The 20,524-nt window shown below is 43.8% G+C and overlaps 1 protein-coding gene across 5 annotated transcripts in view; it reads right to left on the bottom strand.

Moving 5' to 3' along the window:
* Window positions 1-2,461: 2,461 nt before the first annotated feature.
* evi5b (ecotropic viral integration site 5b) overlaps window positions 2,462-20,524 on the bottom strand; it is a 57,518-nt gene continuing 39,455 nt past the window's right edge. For 4 of the 5 annotated variants that reach the window (XM_080832790.1, XM_080832793.1, XM_080832791.1 and 1 more), the window contains 7 exons: window positions 19,500-19,631; window positions 18,991-19,131; window positions 18,480-18,638; window positions 17,925-18,071; window positions 16,871-16,966; window positions 11,305-11,400; window positions 2,462-4,889 (listed from right to left, as the gene is read on the bottom strand). In XM_080832790.1, coding sequence (XP_080688916.1) covers window positions 4,605-4,889; window positions 11,305-11,400; window positions 16,871-16,966; window positions 17,925-18,071; window positions 18,480-18,638; window positions 18,991-19,131; window positions 19,500-19,631 — 1,056 coding nt within the window. In that variant the 3' untranslated portion in view covers window positions 2,462-4,604. Of the gene's footprint in view, window positions 4,890-11,304; window positions 11,401-14,971; window positions 15,365-16,870; window positions 16,967-17,924; window positions 18,072-18,479; window positions 18,639-18,990; window positions 19,132-19,499; window positions 19,632-20,524 lie in introns of those variants that run through there. The other variant, XM_080832794.1, reaches the window with a different exon arrangement.

Genomic DNA, 20,524 nt, shown 5'->3' with positions numbered 1-20,524 from the left:
CCTTGTTCCTCGGCTCACCCCCAGAGCGTCCGCCGGTGGGCTGCTCCGGTCCTAATTACACCTAGAACAACAGAGCGTCTGCATTCAGGCCCACATTGCAGACCCGCACTGGGGCCAGGCAGCAACAGCCGGTAGGTCACGTCAGGCCTACCTGTCGCCGGCTCGTGCCTTCCATTTCAAACAGTTACTGGATTTCAATCAATCCCAGACAATGAACAACACACAATAAAGTTATTGTGACTTCTGGTTAATACAATATTTACAGGTTGCTTAATTAGTCTCATCTGAATTGATTTTATTCTGATTTTATTCGGATCCCCATTAACTGATGCCAAAGACACCAGCTACTCTTCCTGGGGTTCACACAAGAGATCTGAACAGTCTGGCCTCATTGTTCCCCGAGTTGGAATTTGGATTGGCACTCCAACATTACATTATCCAAATTTGGAGTGCACAGGCTACAAGGGGAAAAAAAGATTGATGTAAATAAAATGTAGCCTGTATTTGTATAGGTCAAATTGATGGTAAGAATAAAAAGATTATAGGTTTGACGTTTGGCATAGCCTATTTCATATGCTTCTCAAATACTTAATATTACACTTATATGTGCGTTGTTGGCTACAGGTTATTGAAGAGACTTAAGAAGTCTCACCCAAAGAGTTTACAGAAAGGACTAGGCCTACGTACAACTGTGTTGACGACAATCTCGCATCCCAGCTGTTTTCTGAGGGTGGGAGGGGTAGTAGTGTGTGTGTGTGTGTGTGTGTGTGTGTGTGTGGGGGGGGGGGGGGGGTAGGGTTAGGGGCAGATCCCTAAAAACTCCAGAAACATCGGATCAAGCTGCAGAGCCGCGCAGGAAATCAAAGCGAAATGTGTGCGTCTCCGATTAGCGCGCAACCCGCAGGGCATCCGGACAGGCGCTCAGGTGGCGCGGGTATGATAGGACCCAGTTAAACCGCCAATACATCACGCGGAGGAGCAGCTTTAGTTTGAGGAACTAAACATATCATTTTTGTCGAAACGTTGTTTTCTTGTAATGGCTGTTAGACATGGGTTTCAAACACAATGTTTTCCGTAAAATCTTGAACACACAAAGACTCGAGATTACTACCTATCTCAGCGACATTTTAGGCAGTAATAACAGATGAATAGGTAGACTAAAACTCGCTTTTGAAAAGTGGCACATTAACTGCATCAATTGTGAATAATGATAAGCTACTTTCAGCATTTACTGAAAATACAACCAACTGCGTTGCTTACTGAAAGTTCGTTCTTTTACAGCAGCTAGCATGCGCACAGAGGTTGGCAGGTGCACAACCAAAACGTTTAATCATTTTTGTAAACCTCGACGAAGTTGCATTGTTGACTGTTTCCTTTCTTCACCTTGTATCATGTGTGAACAAGGGGTGTACAAGATGTGATTCAGAAAGCCTTGATTTGAAACTAAGAGGCAAGTGGTCCGGCTTCTAACTTTGCCTGTTACAAATTATAAATGTAACACCTACCTTTCACGTTCCTCAATCGACCTGATCTCAACTAAGACCTCCTTGAACAGCCGTGTGGCCCGAGCCTAGTGCTTGTTGAATCTGGCTGCTTGTTATTAGCGTAAAGCCCAAACTTCCTGAACGTATTTTTTTTGCAAGAGCTTTCATAAGCAGATGAGTGGAGGAAAGGGGTTGTGGTATCATGAGTCTCACTCATGGAGCTGTCCATCTAAATAAGTCTACAATATTAAAATGGTTCTCGCCTTTTCAAAAGAGTGATTTATTTGATGTTGCAAACTACCAAATGACAATACAAGGTGGAATTCAGCGGTTGCATTGCCGACACCTTTCTTGCAAACAAGCCCGCATCACTATATCACAGACTTCGTGATGAAGGAACAGCGGAATTCACCACACTGTTACAACCCCTATTACTAGGCTACTAGCACAGACTACTATTTATAATAGTACCCTACTCATGAAAATATATATATAGGCCTACGAAGAATTTAAATATAATCATAGTAGGCTACAAAAAAATATCGCGCATCGAAATACCAAACGAGTGCAGTTCAATGTCCAGATTAATACATTCATCTGTAGACAATTCAGTCTAAGAATAATTATAATTAAAAAAAAAAAACGGAAAGTAGGCTATCTGAATAGGAGGAAAAATGGGGTGATGACAGAATTCAATAAAAAGAACGGTGTAAACAAGTTATGATTAAAACATTAAGATATTGGATTCTACAAAGAACCTCTAAAACACCTTGACATGTTCGAAAGTCGCCTTATGCAACTCGAATTCTGTACAGAGGGTCTGTATGATCTAAAGACTTTAGACTAATAGCCTGCCATCATACCACATCTGGATATCGTGTAGCAGCCATAACGTGTATCGTATCAACATATGCCTCGGGCATCATGAAACCGCATGAAACAGCACAACACACCAAAAACGTTAAGACTCAGGTGACTTTAAGAGACGAAGCATTTTATTGTCCATTTCATCGTGGTGCCATGTGTAGGTCTACTGTAGATGACCGGGTGATGAAATGAGTGAGCTATTCCCATTGTCGTTTGAACACATTATGAGTAATTACACAAACAAATCTAGTGTTCAATGGCTGCCATGCGTTCCATACTGTCCGTGCTAATTCATGTCGTCCATAGGACAGAAAAATCGATCGACAAACATAAGGTTATCAAAACACCTTGAAAGTCATCAAATATTACATGTTTAAGTCGCTTTGGGATAGTGCAGTGTCTTCCAGGTCCGCAGTCTATCAACGTTGGAGATCAATAGTTCTTAGTGTTTTATTTTTGCTTTACTTGATAATGAGAAACAACCCCACCTCTGGGGATTTAATGTCAGTTTATGTTGATTTTCTTTTTAGAACAGAAAAAATAACATGGAAAACACCATAATCCCCAAATGCCACCCACACTGTCTCATTATGGGCAAGGTCTTGTTAAAGAAGTTAGTTTATCAGTGGGAAGGTTGAGGCCAATTGCACCCCTGAGCATGACAAGACAGCGGTTGGGTGCATAAGCGTGGCCCTTCAGGTAACCTCTTGTTCACTTAGTCAAGCAAAGGCCAGGTGATGGTGTGGGTCTGCTGCGGTTTAGGTATCGCAAAGGAAGAATACAATGCTTACATCTTTCCATCCACCTCTGCATGCAGAGTGCATGCATGCACACCGTTTCCACTGCAGCGACATGTTCCCTTGACTGCGGGGAGGTTTATGTGCAAATATGCCAAGTATTCAACCATTTCATTCCTCCAATACCATGATTGATTGATGTAGTCATTTCAAAGCGTTCGGTCTCATTCCCTTCATTTGCATTGCTGATTTAAAGGTTCTTTTAGAGAATGTCTGCCTCAAACAAACAAACAAACAAAACAACCAAAAAGATAATCAAATCACACATAATACAGAGAAAATAGATAATTTCCCAACAATGTGACACTTGTCTTAAATCTGTAACATGCTCTATCAACACCATCCTTACTGGAACCAGACAAGGAAACAAACATACAGTACGGACAAATCATATGGAAAAATAAACAAGCAAACAAAAAAAACTGAGATGTGCTCTGGCAAAAGCTGATAAACTGGTGGGGGCCTGGAGATGAAGTCTCCAATGAGTGATATGTCCCTTTTTTTGTCAATGAGCTATACAATAAATTGCACGGAAGATCTTCAGCAATCCACAAGATAACACGATTTTCAAGTCGATACGAAGACGCAAACGTTAACCCATAAACATGTACATATATACAAAGATGCTTGCTGGCTGTCCTGTGTACACTGACCAGGTCAACCTGTAGGCTGCATGATCGTGTGTGGTGACCATGAGGGCATCCTGTTTCCTTGAGTCTCGAGCAGCTACTACACTGCTGCGTGTAAATTAATGGACTCTCCTCCTTTAAGGGGAAAACCTCAACAAGAAGATAGTGTGAATGTTTTTTTTTTTTGTTTTTCAAGAATCCTCTTCAAGCTCTGTCGGCCGTATTGTGTTTTCATTTTCTTTTCGTTTTAAAAACCGAAGGCAATAAAAATCAATGATAGGGTGATGTTTTCTTATTAGAGCATAAAACACAATACAATATCAATGGGGATCCATTTAGGCAGTTGGGGACCAAATGGCAGTATGTGTGCCTGAATGAATCCCTGTGAAATCTCTCAGGTTTAAAAGCCCAGAAGGCCTGCTGATAATAGTGCATGCTTCCAATGATCTCATCCAGGGGAGAACATCCACCCATCCAGCCATAGGTAAGTGCTAATTGGTGCCAACTCCCTGATGGTATGGATTTTGGAAAGACGTCCAAACTGCCAAACTGCCAGAACAAATGAACAAACAGTGATATAAGGCAGATGTGTAACAAAGCCGCCACGGGAACCATGTTCCTGCACGCCTTTGAGAACCAGGGGAGAAAAAGAACAGTCTTGCTCTGAGTGGCTCATCCTGGCAGCCCCTTTCCAATCATGTTCTCCCCTCTCTCCCCGGACCGGAATCTGAGCCACAGCCATCTGTCCTGTGGTAGGGATCATGTGAGAGATGGTGGGGAAGGGCTACTGTAAGAAATGGGCGCTGAGCTGAGGCGGGGTATAAAAATCACACTGTGGTGGTCTTATGGCTGCCGTTTGTGGGGACAGTGAGGCGCAACGACTCGTTGTCCTCGTCACTGTCCGTGTCCTCCAGGTCGGCGTGAAGTGTGATACGCCCACCTACACCCCCGGCGTCGCCGCCACCACCACCTTGCTGGGGGTTTGGCAGCTTGGCCAGTGCGTCGTCATCCGAGGAGTGGTAGGACTCGGTGTCGCCGTAGTGATTCACGATGTGGATGCCGTCAAAACTGGGCGGGTTGGACAAGCCCCTCTGGCCTTTCAAACACCGTACCTGCAGGGGGGTGAGAAGACACTGTTAATGTGTTCATGCTAATGCACACGGGGTGCAGTGCCACCTAGCACATTTATACCTCAACTTCAATCCAGCACATGGAGTTTCATGTCAGACATGGGTAAGGGGTATGGTTTGCTTCAATTCAAATGAATGTTGGCACAAAACGAGTCCTGTAGTTATAACAGTCACCAGTGGAGAGGAACTACTTGTGTAGGGTCTCCCCTGGGACCAATAACGGCTTAAGCTAAGAAAAACTCTCGATTTTGAAATGCAAGCAAACATAATCCCAGGTCTGAGGTCTCTTAGAAGATGAGATGAGGGTAGTGAAGGAAAAAGATAAGGGGGTGGGGGGGAGGGGGTTATCACACTTAAAACATTCTAATCGCTGATGGAAGTGGAAACATTGCTCCTCACCCCCACCACTCCTCATCTACGCACATGGACAGCTGAACTCTACCCACTCATTTTCTTCCTTTTCTTTCCCTTTTTCTTTCCCTACTAATCTAGACTATCTCCGCCATGGGACACTGCTGTAGTCTCTCCACCTGGTCTACCTGGAGAAACCCTCGGCCAATTGCACCCACCGCCACTGCAATGCCGTACACTTACTCTACATCATACCCTATGATAGCATTTATATACAATATACATTATTGCCACCACTGAAATGTTTCTCTGTCCCTACATCCCTTACCCCTGTAACAGTAACACTATGAGTACAGTAAACTGGTCTTGCCTGTATCATATATTTACCACCGGATGTCTGTATACATACTATGTCCAGCTGCTGGCTGAGTACAACCCCTGTTGTATTCCTTCCCCTTCTGCCACACAACCATCCCCCTTCCCCCCTTCCCACCTTCCTATCTCCACCCGGCCGACCTCAAGCAGATGGGTCCCCCCTTATGTGCCGTGGTTCTGCTTAAGGTTTCTTCCTGCCTAACAGGGAGTTTTTTCTTGCCCCTGTTGCCATTGTGCATGCACTAAGGGGGTTTAGGCTCTGGGCTCTGTTAAGCACCTAGAGGCAATTGTATTGTTATGGCGCAATATAAATAAAAATGGAATTTAATTGATGGCAGGAGGATTGGTCATTATGAAGGACACACCAATATCTTCCATGCTTTGGTAGAACATTGGGGGGGGGGGGGGGGGGGGGGGTCAGGGGGTGGCACATCAGCAATGATTACCACACACATGCTTACCTGGAACTGGCTTCTCCGAAACAGACATGTAGGAAGAGAGGTGTTAGCACAGCTATTTTAGCAAGCGAAACTGCAGGTATGCTCATATGCATGCACACACACCCAAACACAAACGAGAAAAGAAGGGAAAAAAAGGAAGATGTGCAGCCAACTTAGTCAAGGAGTTTTCCCCGTTTTGCCCTTGACCTGTAGCTGTCTACGGTTGAGAGAGATAGAAAGTGCGTGTGTGTGTGTGTGTGTGAAGGCGAGAGGGAGATGGAGTACAGTGAGACACCAAGAGAGAGAGAGAATAGAGGGTGAAAGCAAGTGAGAGCTACAAAGCGAGATGGAGGAGAACATAAGAGAGAGAGAGAGAGAGAGAGCTGGCCGGAAACCAGCTGCACAGTGGCTCTAAAGGGGGCCGGGGTGACAAGATGTGACCGCTTTATCTTTGCGAGATCAAGCACTAGGGTTCGCTCAAAATACACCTCAGCGCCTCTGTCTGTCAGTTTTGAGGGCCAATGTGATTTAAAATAGCAACCTTGCTCAGCAACGAACAGTCAAATTCTGGTGTAGGCATACACTCGTTTTTTTTTCAGCTTTCCTTTTTCTATCACCCGATCTCCTTTTTCTTTTCTCTGCCTCAACCTCAGACCTCAATCTCTTTGCTTGCTTTTGTCGACACCTGTGTGAGAAACTTTGATAGCACTTGACAGACAGTGAAACCAACTACATGCCGTCTGTACACACTAAGGCCCATCTGCACGCAGAGCACCCCCCCACCTCTCCTGTGTGTCAAAGTGCAAAGTATCATATTTGCAAAATACTTGGCATTTGAAAAATACGAGATTGAGATTTCACAACATTACACATTCACACATAAGCAGGCTCAAATCACGTGTCGATGTCTAGGTCCTATGTGAGAATTGCAGTCGTGGCCATGGCAACTCAAGCAATAGTTTGTACTGAAGATTCTTCAAAACAAGGTCACATCCGTTGTCTGGACTGTCTCTATGCAAAAACAGGCCTTAAGAATATGTTTGACGGAACACAATGAATACATTACTATAAGGATTATAATAAGGACTGCTAATTATGCACATGCTTCCCTATCTGATTGTCTACTGGAAATGATGTCTCGGTTGTCCTTTATCAACTTTATCAAACTTAATGGGGATAAAACTGAGCTTCCCCTCATAGGTACTAAAACTACTTTGGCCAAACTTAGCAGTTTTTCTCAATATCTGACGATTCCATAGTAACTACTTCCCAATGGGTTAAGAGTCTGGGTGTAATCCTTGACACTACTTTAAACTTCGACGCGCACATCAATAACATCACTTGTCTGCTTATTTCCATTTACGCAATATCAACCGCCTATGCCCATCTCTTACATCGTACAGTACTGCTATTCTTGTACATGCTCTGATCACATCACATATTGACTACCGTCTCTGGTCTTCCTCACAAACTCCTCCAAAAACTTCAACTGGTTCAGAATTCAGGTACCTGAATCTTTAAGAGAACCCCTTCCATAGTACATACTACTCCTGTCCTTCAACAACTTCATTGGCTCCCTGTCAAATACCGTATTGATTTAAAGGCTCTCCTACTTACTTTTAAGACCTCGCTGATCACTCAGATTCTCCTTCACATCTCCACACCCCCCTCCTGTACCCTCAGATCCTCCATATATATATATTATTTGTAAATTTTTACCTGACTGTTGCTGACTTTTATTGTGTTTTGTAAGGTGTACTTGAAAGGTACTCATTAATATATTTTTTATTTTTACGTCAGAAATGACCCAGTGCACACTGCTCTGTTTGTGATTGTAATGCCCACAGGAAGCTAAAGCAGACAGGCTAATGAGTAGAACCCTACCTACAGTGGCCCACTCCCCGTCTCCGCCCCACTAATTTCCTGTCTGATCTCCAATGTCCTTTCAATAAAGGCTAGAAAAGCTCTAAAATACCCAGGGTGATGCCAATGTAGCGACTGCTAAAATGCTAAAATAACCTCCGCAGAGTTTTATCCACGTGATACCTGAACAACAGCAGTGTTCATTGTGCACTGCAGTAAACAGCCAGAAGTGGTTGCACTTAGAAAGGTATAACGGTGACTGCGAGTCATGCAGAACATGCTAAGAATATGTTGCGGGCTGCAGACTGCAACGCTACCAGTGGCTGTGAGTGCGGTGAGTGGACAGGAAAATCTGCATGTCTCAAAAGCAGCAGAGGCCCAGCTTTACTACAGCGATAGGGAGCAAAGAGGAACACACAAAGCATGATTTAGTGCATCACAGTTCAACCACAAGCCACTACCCTTTTGTTGGCTTCTTTGTCGCCTCGCCCCCCCCCCCCCCCAACCCCTCTCCTCTTTCTTTTTCAGGGTACAAATCTGACTTAATCTTGCCCTTGTAAATCATTGAACGGGTTTCTGTTTTCAGTTCTCTGTCATTTGCATCCACAGCTGAGCCCTCACTATATAATCTTGATTTGATTTATTTTAAGTGCCAATCATGTACCATTTCCCGCCTTTCAGTGCTTATTTGGAAAACATGTTAAACTAAAGCTTAATAGTTAGGAATTAATACTCAAATAATACAAATGCGATTTAGTGCACAGAATCCAGATTCTGCTTCTAGAAAGGTTCATTACTGCACCTCCACCCCAACTAATACCTTTAAGGGTTAGGTATAAATATGACTTTTATACACGATAAGCTTTTAGAGCAAAGTGAGTTTCTAAACATCTGGACTTAACGGCTATAATGAAGTAAAGAAACCTGTAACTGATCATAGATATTTGAGAAATCTGTGGGAAACTTCCCAAAAGACCCAACATCCCACTCTGAGATGCTGCAGATAACATGCTTTCACAAGATCAGTCCAACAGAAACATGAGTACACTTTTGAAGTAATACAGTATTATTTGATTTCACAAATGGATTACGTCCAACAGTAGATTACTTTGCATGTTCAGAAAGTTCCACTGATGCAACATGACCATGACAGCTTCACAAAATGATGACAGCTGACCTCCAACTGTGTAGTTCAATCCTCAAGGTTCTGAATGAACTTCCTTTTACACTAGCCTAGCAGGACTTCCAGAGTGATACCCAGATAAACACTGCAAACCCCATCATCAGAGACACGGCAAGTTACATATTAAAATAAATTATGGACTTGAGAAGCCACGCTGCCTGCACTGTCGAGGTGAAAGAATTTGCCGACTGCTATGTTGGGTGAGCTCTCACTCAAGCACTCAAATCAGACCTCTTCAAGTATGCCCTTTTAAATCTACGCTGGGATTATCCCAAGCATATATCTAAGTGGCAGATGTCTCTCTGCAAAGCGAACATCATGGCGATCGAGCCAGATACACTTCCATATGAACATAAGGTACATGTGCCACAAGGAATACATATACGCGTACAAGCACAATGAAACACAAAGACACAATCAAAATGGAGGCCATCAGTTAGTTGTATTCACAAAGGGATTACCCCAAAAATCCTGGTGGCACAGGAGGGGCTTTACCACAGGCTTTGTGTGCTTTTGACTTTAATCTGATCAAAGGAGACCTGTGGTCATGAGCATGAGTCAAGTCTTGATCCATCTGTATGATGGAGAGAGATTCTTTGTGTGTTTTCTAAAAACGCAACATGGGCATTTTTCATTTTCATCACACCCAATTTTTTTATCACACCAATGCTGGCCATCACAGATTTGTTAAGGAGGAAAACCAATAGTTGTTGTCAACTTTTATCCATATTATGATATGGAAACCTAAAAAAAATGTTGCCATCTTGGGCCTGCTAGGTAATAGCACTGTGATGGGAAGGTGGTAGGGACACCGACGGCAGTAATTCCAAGCTGGAGGAAGATACCACAAAACATACAAACATGAGAGAAGCAGCAGCTTAAAATAATAAATGGCTCCCTACTACTTGAAGTTTCTATTTGTGCTGGATTTGTGCAATTTCAGTCAATACCTTTAGTTTTTGACCCCTTATGTTGATCTGGTTTCATTTCAGTTGCTACGTTATTGATGTATTTAAAAAATGTGTTTTATGTTACTGCATTGTTGCCAACTATATGTCTGTATCTATATGTCCTGTTTTCTGCTCTCCTGTTTTTACATGCCATAAAACTATACTATAAATCTAATAATGTCCATGTGGCTCTTCAGATGAGAGGTTACAAAAGGGTTAAGGACAGAGATTGGCCAATAGGTGTTTTTCTCAACTCACGGGAGCCATTTCATCATGACTAGCACCAACAGTTAACAATAGGAAGACACAAGCTAGTCATGCTAAACTCTGCAACTAGTCATGACTGGCTGTTTACTCTTCACTTTAAGTGAACGACAAAAAGTTAACCTAAGGGCGTAGCCATACTTTTTTGGGAGAGTAATACTGGGAGAGACGTGTCAACCTTAACCTTAACAGCTTTCCGCTATTACTGCAAAAATCAACATGGTTAAAACCTGATCTGAGTGGATCTGCCAGCAAAAAGCATACGAATGAACACAGCCCCTTCACACCAGAGTAAACTGTTAATCTTGCATTCTGCGAACCAGAGTGGCTTGAGTGGCATCAACTGTTTAATTCTGTTAGGCATGTTGCCAAGCCTAGTGGGTAGAGGCATTTCAAATCTCGTTCAGTTCTATTAAGACATGAAAGGTGATGTGGATGATGAGGGTGTGTTTGCTCTCTTCACAACCATGGCACAGGAAGCCTGTTTTTTAAGAGGGCGTAGTTAACACTTCTACAACCGTTGCCAATTCTGTGCAAAATGGTTCAAAGTCATGTCTAGGGTTAGACAAAAATAAAGGCGAACCACAAAAACCTGGTTCAAAAACAACCTGGGCTGAAAAAGGAAAACAAAGCGCACGTACGTACTCCAAAGTTTAACACATGTGTTTATGTCTGTTTCGAGATATTTAATACTGGAAAGTATAGCATGGAATTTGATGGCGTTTTCATTCACTGAGCTTTTCAATCACAGTAATGTTCTGCAAAATTTGGCCTTACTACAGCAAGTTTGCACACATGCATACGTGTACGCACAAAGAGAGCGAGAGAGAGACAGAGAGAGAGAGAGAGAGAGAGAGAGAGAAAGGTGAAAAAGATACAGAGCGAGAGACTGAGTGATAGATAGAGAGAGTGGGAGAAAGAGAGAAAAAGAGGACACATCTATGAAAGTTCATGTTCTTTGGTGCCCCCACCTCATGTTTCAGCTCTTTGATCTGGTCCTTCAGGTCACGGAGGTACTGGCTTGCGTCTGTGTTGTTCAGCTGTCCCTGGACCTTCCCCTCCTCTTTCTGTGGACAGATTTAACCAGGAACAGAACGCAGGTTCAGTACATTTTATAGTTTCACTAGGTCTTCAGACTCAAACAGAAGTACTCACAGCACTGAAACGCAAAAGAGGCCTGGATAAGGCCTGCTGGAGGTCACTGCACAAAATATAGCGTCTAGTGGTTCTGAATCTATCGGTGGCTTCCTTTTGCCACAAACCTGAAACTTGGGTGGCAGATTATGGGACTTTATTTTAAGATTAAAGCCAAAACTGAAAGTTCTGTGTGCACTTAGCATAGGGTTTCATAGCTCCATTAAGATATACACACATAAGTTGCCATAAAGATTCTCCAGTCCCATTTCAGCCAGTTGAGACCGTTCACTACCTGTTGCCTCCTGAAAGTCTTGATAGCACTGAGTTGCACTGTTTGTTTTGTTTGTTTTGTATTGTGTTGTAATATGTGTCTATATGTTATGGCAGGTGCTTAGATTATGAGGTGTATAGGTGGATTAAATGTATAGGATGAAGGGTTAGGGTCAGAATATGATTCCTCAATTCAACCAGTTCAGAATTAAAAACAGGTTGCCAGATATTTGACAGTTGATTTACAGACTGCAGAGTGTCAAAACAAATGTCATAGACTCTCCAGCAGAAACAGAAACACCTGCCACAGAAACTGTTGAGTGTTAGCCGTTTTTAAGCCAGACGTGCCCACCGAGCTGTCAGGGGAAAAACATCACATAGCCTCTTCTTGCTGACTGACTCAGGACTGCTGCTGCTCTGCACTTTGCTATGATGCCTTGAGGAACTGACACTCAGAAGCCGCAAACAGCACCACGACAAAAACAAGTCAGAACGCATGTTTACTCTAGTGATCGCCAGACACCTGGATCCAGATATGAACACTAAGGACGTACATTTACTCACACACACACACGTGAGAACAGAAACATGTGGGCAAATACACGCACACACACACACGCACACACACTCACACACACGCACAAATACCATTAGCCTAGGGGGTGGGAGGGAAAGACAGTGGGAAGGTGAAAAACCAAAAACAGCACAAATCTGTTTGAAAAAGGGAAGAGGTGAGGTTTGATTGCCATCTCTCTACCTCTCACACACTCACAGTCCCCCCCCCCACACACACACACACATTTATCCACTCCCCAAAAGGATCGGGTGGTTTCTCGGTTCCTGTGGTGTAGTGTGTGGGGCCCAGATAGGGCTGCACATGGTTACAGAGGTGCAGCGTTTTCATCCAAGAATCTGTGTTTCTGACTTGAGGTTTGTGGCCCCCGCCCTTTCCCCCTTCCCTAAGGTGAGGACGATAAGGAAAGAGGCAGTTAGCTGACTTCCTTGCGTTAGGGCTGCCCTCAGAGGTCAGGTGCCAGGCTATCCCGGGGTGGGGAGGGGAGGGGTGTCAAACGTCTTTAAATAATGGCTTCCTCAACATTCAGCTGCCTTCTGACTTGAGAGTTTCCCCTAACTCCCACACACACACAACTTAATTCAGGTTGGTTAAGCACATACGTGTAAAAATGGGTTTCTTTAATTCAGCTTACTTTCTTTTCAAAACCGGTGATTGTCCTGGAAAAATACAACGTGTTTAAGGCACTTGGGTGTGTATTACCTTTAAAGATAAGGAGTTGAACCAAATCCACCAATGTTATGTATATAGCTATATATGTAGCTATATAATACCATTTAAAGCTTTATTCAATAAGGGCCATCTTGAAATCAGTGAGGGCCTCTGTTGAAAGGGAGTTCCCGGAGGCCCCAGGAGAAGTGTTTGATGGCAACATTCTCAGAAAAGATTAGCATTTTGAAAAATGTCATCCTCCGCAGAATGACAGCAGGACAAAGAAAAGCTCAGGGGCGGGAAACACAACCTCTTGAGATTTCCTCAGATGGTAGCGCAACATCTCAACTGTGAAGAATTCTCATAACCTCCACAAAACGAGAAACAGATTACATAGCACTAAATACGAAGTAAAACTAACAATTCAATGGAATATTTCTGACAGGGTCCGATTCATTCTAAGAAGAAGCTATTTTAAATCCTCTCCCTGCGAGAGTATAATGTCAACATGCTGGCCTCAGCACATTACATAATTAACTACATAATAAACTACATAATTAGGACAAGAATAAGTCCCATTGTCACCCCACTGACAAATATACAGCTGGATACCTTAAAGATTAGCATGACAATGCCATAAACGCTCACATTGACTTCATAACAGGAATAAGAAGCATCACACATCTGGCTAATGACGCCAGCAAAGTGAAACATTCTATGGGGTCCAACCCATTGCAGGGACAGACCAGTTCCTAAATCAACATCGAAACACTATTTTACAAAAAGAGAGTCATTGTAAGAGTCATTCAAGTCTTTTTTAAAGGGCATAGGCTACAGCCGGCCATAGTTTGCTATATATATATATATATATAGTTTGCGGGCTGTATGGACTCACATGTTGAATAGCATAAAGGGTAATGGTTTTTGTGGCAATTTAAACTGTATCTTTTGTATACTTTATACCAGTACACAAGTTATTGAAAGTACACACAAGGGATATTGGAAGCCCTTCATGCATTTTGTGAAAACCTTCTGACATGAATTAATCTCCTTCTTTGCAAAAATCTTAAGAGTTTCATCTCCCATACAAGGATGCTAGCTTTGATTCTAAACAGCAAGTGCATCTTAGCCTGAAAGGATGTGGTTTTTTATTTGGTTGAGATGACTGCTAAACTGTGGTCTTGAAAAAGCTTTTGCATGTAGCAACCTTGTGTTAACGCAGGACTGTTTGTACCAGATAAACGACTGAGGGCATTAATATCTGACGTTGTTCCTTGGACATATTATACCTCAACTCACTCTACAGGCATCTCTTAGTACATTATGCATATTCAGCATACCAAGCCATTAAAAAATATGCGTTTTTAACAGCTAATTCAAAGCATGATAACATTTTTCAACACTCACTCTCTCATTTTCCAGTCTGTGTGGTAAAATGTGGCCAGGTGGGATGGAGCCAGACAAATCTGTGGGCAATGATTTCTTTTTTTGTCAATGAAACTGTGATGACTCATTGCTAATCTAATTTAGTTCTTCAGAGTAAAAATACAAAGCTCTACTTTCTCACTCCTAATTTGGCCTCTGGTGAGCTACAAGCTAGCAGGACAGTCCCACTGTTGAAAACTTGAGCACTTAAATAACACTAGACCTCGAGGATGAAAAGAGACTACCTTGAACACAGAGAATAAAAGGCCCCCTCCCACATAGACAGACAGACAGACAGACAGGCAGACACATACCCACACACACACGTACAGATACATCCACGCGTATTATACCACACATGAACACATGCCCACACACATACGCATGAACACATACATACGCACACATACACCTATTACACTAGAGGTTTTAAGGTGGTGGCAATGGGGGGGGGGGGGGGGGGGGGGGGGATTTGTATGCCTCTGCTCTGCTACAGTGTTAGGTTAACCAGAATACAAGCAACAATGCCAGGACCAACCCACAGCGTGTTCAACCTCAACGAGGTAACCACACCACACCACACCACAGATCGAGCACTCACCACAGCCAGTGAGAGAGAGAGAGAGCTCCCAGTTTCAGAAGGCTGGGCACTAAACTAAACCTGTGCAAGAACCAGCAACAGTTTAACAAAGAACAACACAGCCTGTCTGGGCAATGGGCACATCCATCCACACTGACTTCATGTTTGTTTGGCACAGCAACAGCACAGTCCAAGTACATACTCACAGGACTTCAAGTACATACTCACAGGACTTCAAGTACATACTCACAGGACTTGACTGGTTTGGTATAACACCGCAGGTTGAGATTGAATGGTACTGATATGCAACAATCTGAACGTTTCGTTTATCTGCTCTTCACGATACCTGACATGCTCAGTGTCTCCACAGGTCCACCTCATCTGTGTTACTATCCTGCAGAGTTGAGGTACTACGTCAATAACAAAATACTAAATGCAACTGTCTACATGCACACACAGTCAAAGTGTGCCATTAAAGACATCATTACCACAACCAAGATTAACCTAGTCACTCCTTGTCAGTTTTAAGGGCTGGTTGCTCCCCCACGGCTAGTTTACATATGCAATTCTTTGGGGCAAATCAGATCCAACACTTGATAACATCTCTGGTGACTTGTGTCTCAGATGTCTGTGTCTCAAAATGTCTATACATGAGGTGTTTAGGATGTGCAGAGTGTCTCTGTGTGGAGTGAGTCAAATGGAAAACTGTATTTAGAGAAAAAAAAAACTGTTAAGACGAGTTAAAGAAGTCAAGATGCACACTAGATACAGCTACCTGAGTCACTTCACACCTCTAAGATACACACACACACACCACACACACACACACACACACACACACACACACACACACACACACACACACACACACACACCACACACACACACACACACACACACACATATATATATGCAGCCACATACAAAAATACAAACATATTCACCCACACGCACACTAACGGTTCACCATCTTCTTGACAGACATAAAACTAAAATAGACTCTGCAAGCTAAGACAATGTGGTTGCATGCATCACTACTGATATAAGCTCAACTTATACAATCAGACACGAAGAGATGAAGATCACAAACTGTGCAGATTTGAGTGCTCACTATAAAAGTACTATGCCACTTTGATTTGCATAAAAAAGTCCCCATTTTCTGCGGTTATGAGCTCGGAGAGAGTGGAGCAAAGTTGACCTGTTTTTGTTGTTTGTTGCTTAGTTACAATGTAGTGTATGTTTTCCTGGTGAGGGTTGGTCATACCCAAAGTGATACAACTGAAAGTACCAATACTTAACACAGCAATGTCCATGTACACATGCAAAGTATGCATGCATGCATGCAAGAAAATAAAAAAAATATTATTATTTCTTAAAATAAAATAAAAAAACAAAGCAGTATAAGAATGTTACGACACCTTGCATACTTCCAAACTCATTTCAACATCTGTTTTACCACCATTTCTGATAGGGGGCCTCTTTTTCTGAGAGGAGCTGTTTCTGTTACAGTCGGGAATTGGACTATATTGGACTGAACTGAAAAGACTGTACACTGCAACAGTGACAGGAATTGGTACTATACATTGATAGACTTCAATATCAGCAGCAGAGGCTGAAGGACTTTTAAACAGTGGTACAGCAAAGACTGTAAGACTTCTGACTGCGAGGACTGTGAAAAGTGTGACGTGTGAGACTTGTGATTGCGGTGGTCTGTGTGAACCGAAAGGCCTGTAGCGATGTGAAGAGTGCGTGATTGCGTGTGTGTGTGTGTATGTGTGTGTGTATGCGTGTGCGTGTGTGTGTGTGTGCGCGTGTGTGTGTGTGTGTATGTGTGTGTACGTGTGTGCGTGTGTGTGTGTTTGCAGGGCTGAAGGGGAAAGAGAGAATGAGGGAGCAGTACCTGAATCTCCAGCTCAGAGATGTGTTGCTGGAGCTCAGCCATGGCTGCGATGTTGTCCGCTTCTCGCAACCTCACCGCCATCACCTCCTCTTTGTTCTACCGAAGTGGTGGTGGGGGGGTGGAGCAATGAGGGGGGGGAGGAAAGGAGGGAGGGAGGGAAGGGAAAAACAGCGTGGGAAACAGAATGAGAAAATGAGAAAGCATAAAACACCCATCTCCGTATTTCTACAAATGTGCTGCTGGGATATGCACAGATATTATCAGTAGTCATAAAGTTGCTGCTGAAAGAGCAACAAAGTGTTTTGACCACGCCATGGAGACGTGCAGTGGGACATGATGGATGTGCAAAAAAAAAAAATGGAAAGAGAAAAAGCTAAGAAAATAAAGTTAAAAGCAGAACCTAGACACTTCCTTTTTTTCTTTCTTCCCGGCTGGCCCTGATTCTCATCTGGTGCAGAGGCAGGGCATCAGATAACAGAGCCGTGGGTTATCTTTCTACAGACTCACTGAGAGGAAGTATGGGGAAATATCTGCTTGCAATCACAGAAGCCAGCAGCACAGAAAGAAAGCAGTGTGGACACTGAAGGCTCTGCACAGAGGGCTACGGATGCCACGGCTGCTGATGCTGCTGCTGTTGACTTGCATCAGCAATGGGTCACAAGGTCAATTTCAAAACCAACACTTAACACAGTTACATACGGTTGACGAAAATCAGTGATGTCCATGTTCGAAGTTTTTGTTGTGCTTTAAGAGAGCAAAACTAGATTGAAGCCGTCCATGTTCGAAAGCATCAGAACAGGCCTTCAACAGACTTCAATGGAGCCAAGTATTTGACAATAGCCTACTGCTTCCTCTGGTGCGGTACAAAAGAATTTGATGCAATCACAAAGTCTTGCACTAGACCAGGCTTCTCAGGAAATCTGTTTGCATGTCTGCTTGCTGTCTTGCAAAGAGGGACGTTTTGACAGAGGTGAGAGCTGAAATGGGCTGCCAGGTGCTAGCCAGTTGTCATGAGGGCAGCTTGAGGGTTGTGTGGTGGGTGGCGGCTCCTCACCTTGCACTCGATCTCAGCCAGCTTGCGCTTGACCTCCTGTTGCTTGGAGAGCAGCTCTTTGTTCTGACTGGTCAGGCCCTGAAGACGCTCCTGAAGGTTTCGGGACTCAAGCTCAGCTCGCCGCAGGTGGTTCCCATGGATCTGGTTCTGTTTCCCAGGGCAATATGGCAGGGCAGGGAAAGAACATTTTGACTCAATTATAGTGAATTCTGTGTTTTACAGTAAAAGTACAGTAACAGGAGTATTAAAAAAACATATAGGAGCTTTAAGCAGGAGCTGCTGAGATCAACTGATGTTAGATATCTGCTGCCCTCTATTGGTCATGGCTTGACATCACAAATTAAGTCATGCTGCAAAAGCAAATCCCACTGCGAGTACAATGTGTTTGCATGAGAGCATGACTTGTATGCAGACGTACAGTATTGTGAGAATTTGCAAATCTAAGTGAATTAAATGAATGTGCATACCCACATACGAGTTTACATTTCGCTTTGCTTTTCCATTTATGAGCATGTGAGTGTGTGAGTAGGGGTCCGGCGTGTGTGAGGGTTCTACCTGTGTCTCCAGCTCCAGCATCCTCTGGCGTGTCTCTCGGAGCTCTGCTTGGGCCTCCGCCTCCCTCAGCCGCACACTCATCAGCTCGTCCTGGAGCTCGCTCACCGTGTTCTTCCGTGGGCTGTCCTTCCAGCGGCCTGCCGTCCGCGCCAAGTGCCTCTGCAGACGTATACACCCATGCAGGGCCAGGTGATCAGACTCATGTTATACTCTCATAGTTTAAGAAACAGAATAAGATGTTTGTAACAGTTGCAAGAAATAGTTGTATACTATCTTGACTCATGTTTGTATGTGCAAAATATTTGATAAAGTGTGTGTGTGTGTGTGTGAGAGAAAAGTGTGTGTGTGTGTGAGAGAGAAAGTGTGTGTGTGTGAGAGAGAAAGTGTGTGTGTGTGTGTGTGTGTGTGTGTGTGTGTGTGTGTGTGTGTGTGTGTGTGTGTGTGTGTGTGTGTGTGTGTGTGTGTGTGTGTGTGTGTGTGTGTGTGTGTGTGTGTGTGTGTGTGTGCTAACCTGCCAGTGCTCCTCCAGGTCTCGGACCTGCTGTCTAAGCTCCTTGAGTCCGGTCAGAGCCTCAGCCTCCCTCAGCTTCACCCCGATCAGCTCCTCCTGCAGCTGCACCACATTGTTCTCCTCCGGCAATGAGGAGTTCCTCTGAAACACGCACACACGCACGCACACACGCACACAGAGCATAGTGTCAACTGGGTCTTGTGCCACTGGAGTTAGGTTGTTCAGAATTTGGTGATTTAGTGATTTAGTCCCTATGGAATTTAAAATGATATATTAGGAGGTTAATATAATTGCACAAGTTTGGCTTTTCCACCACATAATAGTTTTCAGTGGATATGGGATGTCTCTCTCTAAGGAGGGCCTTATATATTGCCATGGCAATAATGATGTTAATCTACACATCACTCACTACACTTCACATCTCAGTCGTTTCCCATCATCAATTTGTCAATGTACTCATAGACATAAGCTACAACAGAGCAGTTGCTTGACTTGAAAAAGGAACACACTCTCTCCATGTCCAGCATCTTGTCCTGCATCTCCTTGAGGGCACACTGCGACTCCGCCTCCTTGAGCCGAGCCTGAACCAGCTCAGTCTCCAGCTGCAGGATGAAGTCCTCCGAGTAACGGAAGTTCCCCTTCTGACAGAGAGAGAGAGAGAGAGTGGGAGAGAGAGAGAGAGAGAGAGAAAGACAGAGACAGAGAGGGGGGGGGGAGACAGGAGAGTAGACGACAGGGAGAGGGAGAGAGATGAGTAGCAAAAGAGACAGACACAGTGGGCGGAAGGAGATGGAAAAAAAGAGAGAAATATATAATACATATTAGAGTGAGACAGACAGAGAGGGGGGGAGCGATAGAGAGAACGAGACAGAAAGAGAGAGAGTGAGAGAGAGAAGACTAAAATTGTTATAATCATTTTTATACCACTTAGGAGCCCAATGTAGAGCTAATAATAAAGCAAACTCACCTGCACGTGGCAGTTCTGAGGGCATTGCTTTTCTCTCACCCACAGACCAGCCTTTTCTACAGCTGCATGTACCCCTCATTTCATTCATATTTAATGCGCAGGGAGCTGCATACAAAGCCTTCAACAACGCACTCAGCACCCCTTCCACAGGCTGTTTGCATATGTGTAATGGAGGGTCTGGCGACACAAGTCAGCAGCAAGCTACATTATGTTAAACAGCTGCTTAAACACCCTTTTATGACATACAACACATTATGCTGCGAACGCCCTGGCAGCCAGCGTATCAATACTTAATCAGGCTTTTTATTCCACCCCGTGGCCCGCTTGATACCATCCAAACGAGCGCCAGAAGTGGCTAAGCGCGTCTCATTGCATATTCATGAGGCCTTATGCATTGTAACAAGCCAAAACAAGTTCATGTCGGTGCAATGCCGCCACTCACGTTCTGATCTGAAGTCTGCCGTTCAAGCAGGCAGCGGTACCAAGTGTGAGCTGCCAGAAACAATAACACAACACTGACGCACTCATGCAAAAACATGAGAATATTGAAGTGAGTGTGTTTTCTGT

The sequence above is a fragment of the Sprattus sprattus genome, assembly GCF_963457725.1.
Source record: "Sprattus sprattus genome assembly, chromosome: 2".
Lineage (NCBI taxonomy): Eukaryota > Metazoa > Chordata > Actinopteri > Clupeiformes > Clupeidae > Sprattus > Sprattus sprattus.
The sequence above is the reverse complement of the archived record's forward strand: the minus strand, read 5'-3'. Positions and strand labels throughout refer to the sequence as shown.